Source organism: Eufriesea mexicana, unplaced genomic scaffold (assembly GCF_001483705.2).
Source record: "Eufriesea mexicana isolate 0111107269 unplaced genomic scaffold, ASM148370v2 scaffold3615, whole genome shotgun sequence".
In the NCBI taxonomy this organism is placed as follows: domain Eukaryota; kingdom Metazoa; phylum Arthropoda; class Insecta; order Hymenoptera; family Apidae; genus Eufriesea; species Eufriesea mexicana.
Genome location: NW_016911641.1, coordinates 70317 through 83058, shown reverse-complemented (window position 1 = coordinate 83058; position 12742 = coordinate 70317). Strand labels below are relative to the sequence as shown.

At 31.2% G+C, this 12742-nt stretch overlaps 1 protein-coding gene across 1 annotated transcript in view; it reads left to right on the top strand.

Moving 5' to 3' along the window:
• The window catches only part of LOC108551029 (Kinesin heavy chain 73), a 263124-nt gene that overhangs the window by 215840 nt on the left and 34542 nt on the right, over window positions 1-12742 (top strand). Inside the window, exon 2 of the mRNA XM_017905021.1 lies at window positions 6958-7121. Coding sequence (XP_017760510.1) covers window positions 6958-7121 — 164 coding nt within the window. The remainder of the gene's footprint in view (window positions 1-6957; window positions 7122-12742) is intronic.

The window sequence follows — 12742 nt, the reverse complement described above, 5'->3', positions numbered from 1 at the left end:
TATAATATATAATAATATATAATATAAATAATATAATGTATAATATATAAAATAAATAATACAATATATAATATATAATACTATATAATAATAAACTAATAAATATATATTACCCTCACTGAGGGATCGTCAATTCTAATTATTTTCGTATATTTATTTCAACTAATTTGATCTAGCTTTTGCCGATTCTACAATAAATAATTGTTAGTCTGTAATTTGTTAAAATCTACAATGAAATTTGCAATGATTGATACTAATTCTTTCACATGCTAATTGATTGATACTAATTCTTCACATACTTTTCTCGAAAATTATTTTACCAATAATGTTTCAACGAAAAAATTAATAATTAAATGAATGATAACTATGATCATACTTTTGCATTTATTAACTTTACTTTTTTGCTTTATATTCAAAATAAATTACAAAATTTGCATACTTTTAACACTATTCTTTGATTACAAACAGAATAAATTAATTTCTCATCTTCTAAAAATTCTAAAAATGCCAAATATTTTTTTTTTTCAAAATAATATATGTCTCTTGATCATACTTTTGTATTTATTAGCACGATTTTTTGTTTATATTCAAAATTAATTACAAAATTCGCCTACTTTTAACACTATTCTTTGATTAGAAATAAAATTAATTAATTTTTCATCTACTAAAAATTCTAAAAATGCCAAATATTTTTTTTTCAAAATAATATGTCTCTTGATCATACTTTTGTATTTATTAGCACCATTTTTTGTTTATATTCAAAATTAATTACAAAATTCGCCTACTTTTAACACTATTCTTTGATTAGAAATAAAATTAATTAATTTTTCATCTACTAAAAATTCTAAAAATGCCAAATATTTTTTTTTCAAAATAATATGTCTCTTAATCATACTTTTGTATTTATTAGCACCATTTTTTGTTTATATTCAAAATTAATTACAAAATTCGCCTACTTTTAACACTATTCTTTGATTAGAAATAAAATTAATTAATTTTTCATCTACTACAAATTCTAAAACTGCCAAATATTTTTTCTTTCAAAATAATATATCTCTTTATTAATAAAGAATACACGATACTATTATATTTCATAAATAATTCTTAATTTCAAAAATCATCTATTTAAAATATTACGTAAAATATTTTTCAAAGTCAATATTTTATTTTCTATTAATTATTAACCTGTTATTTGAGCAAATATTACTAACGTATTGACTAAATATAAGAGAATTGCATTGCTTCCTCTGGTTATCTGAAGCAACATACGTTACTTCATTACACGTGCATCGGATTAATTACATAATTCCTTGATTAGCATACGTTAAGCAAGTAAAAATGCTCCTTTACATAACAGATATTACCACGATGATATATGACGTAAACGACACGCGTATCTCCGAATGAAAATTCTAAAATCAAACAGCAAGTGCACACCAGTATATCGTGCAGCTAAGAAAACTCTGTCGTTCCTTTAAAAAGGGAAAAATAAAAAATACAAAGAATGTAAAAAAAATCCATTTCATTCATTAAAATAATTACCTTCCTCTAGTGAGAAACAAGTTTACAAATACCGGTTTCATAAAAGTCACGATAGGAAAAAGTGAAAAATCTTTCTCGTATCGCTTCCACGCCCTTTCTAGTTCTAAACTCTCGATTTTACAAGCGATCCTAACATGCTAACTCGACACTGATAATATCAAAGGAACTTCTTACGAGTATTGGTTTTATGAGAGTGTGAGTGTTGATTTTATACGTGTGAATGGTAATGAGATAGAATAAATGAAAGTCATTTGGGATGATACAAATATAATATTGTAGGATGGCGAAACTGGTCTTGAGACACCGAAAATTCACGAAAGAACAAGAACACGATAACACAAACTCAAAACTCGTAAACTGATTTAACTTAGGGAAAGAACACCAAGATAACGAAAACACACAAAGACGCACACTTTTAAAACTCTCTTTCCAACACCAAGCGACTCACGCTTGTGCTGGTCGCAACCGATTTCTAAGGACTCTGTTTTGGTTCTCATGGACCACGCTTTTATGCTTTCCTTAACCTACGCTTCACCTCCCCGTAGAGGAGTCACGCAACTTAATTTTGTTATATAGAATAACTTTTCGATTTGCTTCTAGAAGACATCGATCGGTTTACAATTTGTTTTTGCTGGCAATAGCCGATTCGCGATTTCTTTTGGTATCCTACAATATGTGCGAGTGGGATCTAGTGTGAATATTGATAAAAATTATTTAAAAGAATGTGCCAGAATGAAATAGTTACATGAGAATGGTCAAATAGTAAACATGTGTTAATAAGAGTGAGAAAGAGCGAGAGATAGAGAAAAATTTTCTAGATAGAGTGAATCTTTTTGTTGAAAATATTATATTGCGAATTGATGTGAATATTGAAGTATTATTATATAAATATATTAATTGTTAAAAATTGTTAAAAAACGTACAAGAAATTGGTTTCCATTTCTATCCACACTTCGGTGTTTAAAAAAATTTCACCATAAAGATATTTGCGAATTCTGTGATTTAAATGGGAATTAACATATGTATAATAAATCTTGCTGATTAAATAATTAATAGCATTAGTAACTTAAATTATAAAAATAATAAAAAAAGGAAACAAACGTAGAGATGAATGAAATACAAACGAAATATAATAATTATATTAATTTTAGCATAAATAATTACCAATAATTACAATCCGTGTCATAAAATTATGAAATTAGCACAAGTGACAAATTGCAAATAAGGTATAAGAATTATTGCTGCATAAATAGTCGACATCGTTTATAATAATTAAAATCACAGAAATTTTTAGAAATAAATGAAATTACAATTGGAAACGAATTTTAAGAATTCTTTCTGCATAGATGATCATCGATGATTATAATCTGTATCAAGTAATAAATTGTAAAAAAATTTAAGAATTATTTCTGCATGAATAGTCGACATCGATTATAATAATTAAAATCACAGAAATTTTCAGAAATAAACGAAATGCAAAATTGAAAACGAATTTTAACAATTCTTGCAGTACAGATGATCATCGATGATTATAGTCTGTGTCAAGTGATAAATTGCAAATAAGGTATAAGAATTATTTCTGCATAAATAGTCGACATCGTTTATAATAATTAAAATCACAGAAATTTTTAGAAATAAACAAAATGCAAAATTGAAAACGAATTTTAACAATTCTTGCAGTACAGATGATCATCGATGATTATAGTCTGTGTCATAAAACTATGAAGTGATCATAGGAAATAAATTGCAACTAAATTATAACAATTTCTTGTGCATGATTAATAAGTCATAAAAGCTTGGATTAAACGTGGAAGATAAAATGCGATTAAATGGCAATCCTTTTTGCATAAGTAATTAATCATAATTGTACTACTGCTTCTAAAATAATTATTAAAAAAGGCTATCCGATAACAGATGAATCGAGTCTTTGTCCGTTGTTCGTAATTATTCAAATATCATCGGGAAAGTACGATCGCGATTAATTTCTCATCGATTCCACCCTCGTCTCCTGTACCGTTTCATCCCCCGAGGAAAGCGGCTGGATTTAATACCGCTTCTGGCATCGAAAGGGTTACAAATCAACCCTCCAGGCGTGCAGGTAGCTTTTTCAACCGGCGAAATCCCAGGAGCTAGCAAATCGATGAAAGATACCCAGGAATACATTTGTAATTATTTATATTACGTCTGTGCTCTTGTGAAAAGCTTCTGGGAATCTTGCATTTCAAGTCTTGCAATGGATAAAATCAGAAGAAAATACGGGGAATCTGTATTTCAAAGTGCTAATTAAGAGAAAAGATATCTTTGACAAATTTTGTTTGTCTGAAAATAATTTTCTTTTATTTTAGAATAATTTAGAACAATTTAGAATAATTATTTTAATTGAATATTGCCACTTTGTTATTGGAAGGGGGTTTTAATTAGGATTTGGGACTGCATTCGAGGGTGCTTTTATTAAATAATTCTTGGGTAAATTCTACTTTACTTTTACATATGAATTATTTGAATTATTGGAGGAAAATTGTTTTCATAGTATTATATAATTTATTGTGTAATATATATTCAATTTCTAATTATATTTTTACCAAATGATTTTTTGTTGGCAGAGGAAATATATTGAGTATAGAATTCTATTCTACTTTTACATATAAAATATTTGAATTATTGGAGAAAAATTATTTTCATGATATAAAGTAATATTTGTAATATTAAATTCCTAATTCTATAAAATTAGCCTGTAAAAATTTTTATAAAAATTTTATTAAATAATTTATTGTGTAATATATATTCAATTCCTAATTATATTTTTATCAAATGATTCTTTGTTGGCAGAGGAAATATATTGAATATAGAATTCCGTAATGATTCTTTGTTGGCAGAGGAGATATATTGAACATAGAATTCCATTCTACTTTTACATATAAAATATTTGAATTATTGGAGAAAAATTGTTTTCATGATGTTAAGTAATATTTGTAATATTAAATTCCTAATTCTATAAAATTAGCCTGTAAAAATTTTTATAAAAATTTTATTAAATAATTTATTGTGTAATATATATTCAATTCCTAATTATATTTTTATCAAATGATTCTTTGTTGGCAGAGGAGATATATTGAACATAGAATTCCATTCTACTTTTACATATAAAATATTTGAATTATTGGAGAAAAATTGTTTTCATGATGTTAAGTAATATTTGTAATATTAAATTCCTAATTCTATAAAATTAGCCTGTAAAAATTTTTATAAAAATTTTATTAAATAATTTATTGTGTAATATATATTCAATTCCTAATTATATTTTTATCAAATGATTCTTTGTTGGCAGAGGAGATATATTGAACATAGAATTCCATTCTACTTTTACATATAAAATATTTGAATTATTGGAGAAAAATTGTTTTCATGATGTTAAGTAATATTTGTAATATTAAATTCCTAATTCTATAAAATTAGCCTGTAAAAATTTTTATAAAAATTTTATTAAATAATTTATTGTGTAATATATATTCAATTCCTAATTATATTTTTATCAAATGATTCTTTGTTGGCAGAGGAGATATATTGAACATAGAATTCCATTCTACTTTTACATATAAAATATTTGAATTATTGGAGAAAAATTGTTTTCATGATGTTAAGTAATATTTGTAATATTAAATTCCTAATTCTATAAAATTAGCCTGTAAAAATTTTTATAAAAATTTTATTAAATAATTTATTGTGTAATATATATTCAATTCCTAATTATATTTTTATCAAATGATTCTTTGTTGGCAGAGGAGATATATTGAACATAGAATTCCATTCTACTTTTACATATAAAATATTTGAATTATTGGAGAAAAATTGTTTTCATGATGTTAAGTAATATTTGTAATATTAAATTCCTAATTCTATAAAATTAGCCTGTAAAAATTTTTATAAAAATTTTATTAAATAATTTATTGTGTAATATATATTCAATTCCTAATTATATTTTTATCAAATGATTCTTTGTTGGCAGAGGAGATATATTGAACATAGAATTCCATTCTACTTTTACATATAAAATATTTGAATTATTGGAGAAAAATTGTTTTCATGATGTTAAGTAATATTTGTAATATTAAATTCCTAATTCTATAAAATTAGCCTGTAAAAATTTTTATAAAAATTTTATTAAATAATTTATTGTGTAATATATATTCAATTCCTAATTATATTTTTATCAAATGATTCTTTGTTGGCAGAGGAGATATATTGAACATAGAATTCCATTCTACTTTTACATATAAAATATTTGAATTATTGGAGAAAAATTGTTTTCATGATGTTAAGTAATATTTGTAATATTAAATTCCTAATTCTATAAAATTAGCCTGTAAAAATTTTTATAAAAATTTTATTAAATAATTTATTGTGTAATATATATTCAATTCCTAATTATATTTTTATCAAATGATTCTTTGTTGGCAGAGGAGATATATTGAACATAGAATTCCATTCTACTTTTACATATAAAATATTTGAATTATTGGAGAAAAATTGTTTTCATGATGTTAAGTAATATTTGTAATATTAAATTCCTAATTCTATAAAATTAGCCTGTAAAAATTTTTATAAAAATTTTATTAAATAATTTATTGTGTAATATATATTCAATTCCTAATTATATTTTTATCAAATGATTCTTTGTTGGCAGAGGAAATATATTGAATATAGAATTCCGTTCTACTTTTACATATAAAATATTTGAATTATTGGAGAAAAATTGTTTTCATGATGTTAAGTAATATTTGTAATATTAAATTCCTAATGCTATAAAATTACCCCTTAAAAATTTTTCCTCTATCTACTGTTTGAATTAGTAGAGAGAATAAATTGTTTATTCTATTTTAATCATCAACAAAATTAATTAACCACCAGCACAGTTTGTTATATAATTTGGTATAGTTGAAATATTGTAACAAATTTTGTAAAAATGATATATCTTTTAGATTATTCCTTAACCTGAGCTTTATGCAGAGAGAAAAATTATTTTCATAGTATGAGATACTGAAATTTACCCTGCTTTCCTCTATAAACCTTCTCCTGATGAATCGCATGAATTATAAGAGAAAAATTATTCTTCATAACATGAAGTAATTTATAATATATTAGACACTCAAAGCTACCCTGCTTTATCCTATAAATAGGTCGCATAAATTTTCACAGTATTACATATAATTCGTACTATTAATTTCTTATTTTAATTCACATCATTATTTTAACAAATATATCATTTTAAATATTTGGATGTTATTAATATTCATTTAAATATTTTTGGACAGGACGAATTTGAAATTTGCTTCACCTTAGTTACTCCATGTTCAAAGCTGGTAAATCTGCCATGAAGCACGATGATAAACGGTGTACTTTTTGCTGTTGTTACAGGAGCAAACCAAAAACGTTCGCGTTCGATCACTGTTTCTATTCACTGGACCCGAGCTCGGAACATTTTGCGAGTCAAGATGTGGTGTTCGATGCCCTGGGACGCGACATTCTGGACAATGCGTTCCAAGGGTACAACGCCTGTATTTTCGCTTACGGCCAGACCGGTAAGACAACGAAATTACACCTATATCGCAATAATCGTGGGATTACTTGAAAACCGCGGAAGTACATATCTAAGTCTTATCATTGACGCTGCAGGGCATTTGAATGCCACGGTGGCGCCATCTGTGTTGCACCATCAGCGTTAACAGTTGTTTAAAGAGTACAGAGAGCCATCGACACGAAATATATTTTAAAGTTATATAGTGTCACTGATACTCAGAGTTATTTGAATGTCACAGTGCTGCCATCTATGTTGTATCATTAGCGTTAGAAATCGTTTAAAGAACACAGGGAGCCATCGACACGATCATTCTAAGGTTATATAGTGTTGCTGATACTCAAAGTTATTTTGAATATCACAGTGCTGCCATCTATGTTGTATTATTAGCGTTAGTAATCGTTTAAAGAACACAGGGAACCATCGACAAGACCATTTTAAGGTTATAAAGAGTCACTGATACTCAGAGTTACTTGAATGTCACAGTGCTGCCATCTATGTTATACCGTCAGCATTAGCAGTCATTTAAGGAAAACAAAGAATCATCGACACGATCATTTTAAATGGTTATAAAGTGTCGCTGATACTCAAAGTTATTTGAATGTCACAGTGCTGCCATCTATGTTATACCGACAGCATTAGCAATCATTTAAGGAAAACAAAGAATCATCGACACGATCATTTTAAGATTATAAAGTGTCGCTGATACTCAGAGTTGTTTGAATGTCACAGTGCTGCCATCTATGTTGTACCATCAGCATTAGTAGTAATTTAAAGAACATAATAAGTCATCTTCACGAAAATCATTTTAAGGTTATAAAATGTTACTGATATTCAAAGTCATTTAATATCATTTGAAGGTTATTCGGAGTCATCGATATGCAAGGTTATTTGAAGGTTATGGAGGGTCATTAGGATTTTAGTATCATTTGATGATCATAAGAATCATTGAGATTGATTCTTTGCAGATCACAATGATTTGAAGGTCGTCGAGATTAATAACTTACACATGAACGTCATTTGAAAGTCATTGATAGTCGTTGAAATCAAATTATTGGATATTAAAGTCATTTAGAGGTCACAATGTTCATCAAGATTGACTCGTTTATAAATTAAAGTCATTCGAATATCAAGGAAAATTATAGGTTAGATTATTCGAGGTCATTTGAAAATCACAGAAGGTCATCATAATCAAGTAATTGAAGTCCAAGGTTATTTAAAGGTCACATTTCATTATCGAGGTCATACGTTAGGGACAAAGATCATTTTAAAACCTACAAGGTCAAAAATGATCGAAATTATGACGTTAAGGATCATTACAGTTCATCGAAGTGCAATAATTATGATTCCAAAGTCATTTGAAGATCGCGATGACAATTCAAAATAATTTTACTCGAGGAAATTTGAAGGTCACAGGACGAGGAATCAAGGTCGAGTCTTTACTGTAGAACCTTCAAAATCATTCAGAGATCACGAATGTTTAAAATTCTACACGAGTCACAGATCACGGATTCAAAATTCACAGACGCGCCAAAAACGAAATGTTTCAAATGGCGCGAAATTCAAATACTGTTACCCCACGTCGTAAAGAAAGGAACGCGAAAGAACGTCGTCAAAGCTGTTCATATCCGTTCATATCCGCAATCAAACAGCTAATTAGACAACAGTAAACCACTAATTAACAACTCCGTGATAACAAACACACTAACATCGAGATAACATGTGCACACAAATACGTTGAACTCGCAAGTCAAAACGATCTCCCACCGTAAAACGAATACGCGTTCTAATCTTCGCATAAACAGTTAAACTGTAATATCGTTCACCGCGGAACTATTAAACCGGTCCTTCCAACGCCTCGCGAAACACGACACGTTTAACTACACGTACCTAGCGAAAATTAAAAGCCCCGCGGAGATCTGCACGTCCCAGAGAAATCTAAGATCGCAATAAAGACAGTTTACAGTGTAGTAAAACCCCTACTACGACGGGACGGACTACATTGTCCCTGACTCACTGAAACTGCGTATTGTTCCTGAGACCTCTGCCGGCCAATCAGCGCCTTCCAGACTGCCTCTGGGGCTCCTATCACAGCGAGTCTCGGCAAGCTTATTGTCACTCTACTTTTTGAACTTCGTGAATAGTTCTGCGACGTTGCATGATGCCACTGTATTCGTGCACCTAGAGTTTCTTTTCAATTTATTGAATCTGCTTTCCAATCTTTATCTGACATGTCTTTTTAGCTAGGGTAGTACACTTTTATCATTTTTATGAGGTTAGTAGGCCTAACCTCTTATTTCCTCGTCTGATCTGGATGATTGTAGTTGCACTATTTATGTCAATAAATGTATTTTCGGAAGAGTTTGATCCTTTCCACTTGGAGGACTTTGTGATGGGACCTTTTCTGTACGCGAATAAAAATAAAAGACCCGGAATTGATTAGTATTCTAGTATAGGTTATGTTAACACTATGCCATCTGTACGTCTATTTGGGATTCTTTTGTTTGTTGCTGGTAGAACTGATTCACCATTTTCGCATGATACCAACGTGGTGTCATTGGCATTTGCCTGATAGTTTTCACATGATACCAACGTGGTGTCACCGGACAGCATAATATTAAGTTTTTGTCCTGTCAAGAAAGGGTTATTTCCTTGTATATTTATTCTAATATTGTTTCATAGAGATCTAGTTAAAGACTATGTATATTCTTTTATGAGAACGCAAAAGAAACGTGTGATGGTATCATTCTCATCCTCGCCGATAGATGGATGCCTACTAGACGGAGGTTAGAGGACTTTCTCGCAAGTCCTCGGTAAAAATCCTCAGTTTCCTATATGAAACTGCAGAAATCGATTAACTCCACTTTTTGAAAAGTCTTAAATATAAAAAGTCATGACTATACCAAGTTCTTTGACACTTAAATTTAACACTAGGTTTACGGATGCTATCTGTATACCTATTTCTAAGGACACCTGTCAAATTGACAGGTAAAGGAATCCACGTGCCTCTTTTTTAACGATTAGTTTAATTTAAAAACAATTATATATTATATTAACAGTCTTAATATAAGTTAACTAAATCTGTTACCATCGTATAATTGGAGTAACCCTTCCGTCAAATTGACAGGTTCCGTAAATCTAGTGTTAAGAATTTTCAAAAAGTGGAATTAATCGATTTGTGTAGTGAACGACTCATATATAGAATTTCCCAACATTACTATAGTAGCTCCGTCTAAAGTAGGCCCTGCTAGGTAGTCTTACTGATGAATCCAGTAACAGGTCCAGGTTCCTCCTAACACCATAGCTATATCTAGGGATATCTGCGACGAACCGAGTATAACAACCCCCCCAACAATTGGGAAGGACCCCCTAACAAATAAATTAAAACATATAAATTGAATTGACTGACTCTTAATTAGTTTGGACTTGGTTTATATACATATCGTGATTCGGTAGTGGGCTTTGGAGACATGTCTGTACAAAAGGTCTTCGCGAATAGTCAGTTCATGTGTCATCTAAAAAGATATGACCTCGCATCTTCTTGACCAGTGACACCAATATAAATCTGCCGATACTATGAAGACATCTAGTACCTATCTAGCTAATATAGGGGGATTTTCTACAAGATGGATGTAGCAGAGAAAATTCGAATTTATAGTTAAGATGAAGCAGACGAGGTTAGGTCTAACCCAAAGACCTAAGTCCTTACACTCTAATCTCATCTAACATGTACCCAGCTAATGTAGCAGTTTTTCAGCGAGGAGGATTGGAATTTATAATGAATGGTAATGGCGAGGTTAGGTCGGTGGTTGTAGATCTAACCTCAACATAACTCCGTACTTCTTAACCTAATCTAATCAATATTCAGCCGAGGTAATGTAACTCCTGTAACGCGAATTTAACAGAGATAATCGGAATGCAGGTAATGGCGTACCATGACAGATCTCACCCACACCTAACTGCTCACTCCATCATCTCGTCCGGTGCAATATTTTAAACGATATAGTGCACTTTCGCTAAGTTGGATTTAGATGAAGTAATTCGAATTTATAGCCAGTGATGGATCTGATCCAGACCTAACTCCCTATTTCCTAACCTCATCTAGTGGCTTCGCAGCGGTGAGATCTTGAATTTATAACGAACGATATACAGTGTCCTAACTCCTAACCTCACCTAATCCAATATCCACGTAACTTCATACTTCTTCTATGAGATAAATCTAGCAGAGAGAAGGTGAAACCCTAACCTAAGTCCAGGCCAGTTCCTTAACCCCTTGGTTACTGTTGGCGTCTATGGGCGCTTAGAAATTTTGCGTTTGTGGCACGGGTGGCGCCTATGGACGCTTAGAAATTTTGCGTTTGTGACACAGAGGACGCTTAGGAATTTTGCGTTTGTGACACAGAGGGCGCCTATGGGCGCTTAGAAATTTTGCGTTTGTGACACGAAGGACGTCCATAGGCGCTTAGGAATTTTACGTTTGTGACACGGGCGGCGCCTATGGACGCTTAGAAATTTTGTGTTTGTAACACAGAGGGCGCTTAGGAATTTTGCGTTTGTGACACAGAGGGCGCTTAGGAATTTTGCGTTTGTGACACAGAGGGCGCCTAGGAATTTTGCGTTTGTGACACAGAGGGCGCTTAAGAATTTTGCGTTTGTGACACAGTGGACGCCTATGAGCGTTTGGAAATTTTGCGTTTGTGACACAGAGGGCGCCTATGGGCGCTTAGAAATTTTGCGTTTGTGACACGGAGGGCGTCCATAGGCGCTTAGGAATTTTGCGTTTGTGACACAGTGGACGCCTATGGGCGTTCAGAAATTTTGCGTTTGTGACACGGAGGGCGCCTATAAGCGCTCGGCGTAGTTTGGCTTTATGACACGGAGGGCGCTTGTTTTCACAAAAATGGCGCACATCGTAACTCAATTCTTGCCGTATAATGATGGCCACTGCGTATCAAAGTCTACCGTAGTCAAGAGGTTAAGTACGACAGTTGCTTCTTGCCTATCTGAGACCTTCATTGCCACAAGGATGGACATTTTACTAGGCCTTTGTGGCATCCCTCGTCATCCAAAACGTCATCCAAACGTCAGTAGCTATTTCTTAGTGAAATGCAATTAGTCCAAGGGGACTTGGATTTACAGCTGGTGGTAGATGGTGATAGGCTATGCTCGTTTAGTATTTCGACCTTGATTTCACGGTCTTTCAGGCAGCCACACCCAACGTAACTCGCAGCTGATTAAACTCCCTTCACGTGGAACATTTCCACCTACTTTGATCAGATTCTAGTTTCATTAACATTGTATAAGCGTGTCGGATTACGGATTTGTCGCTTCGCTGTGGTTTTTAAGTCCCCCGTTTCAGCGAGATTGTCAGTGATCGACAGGAATGCGATTATTCGATGTTCGTTTGTCGACCAGATGCAATTTCCACGTTTCGACTGTACTGGAACGCCGCTGGAATATTTTATCTTGGTTGTATTGGTTCGGAGTTTATGGTGGGTATAGTGATAGAAGGGAGAGTGTAGGTTAATATAAATTATTCTGTAATAAAATTTTTGTTAGTGTTAAATATTTTGATAAAGTGTAGCTAGAAAAATTAAATTATTTAAATGAAATAATAAATAGTAT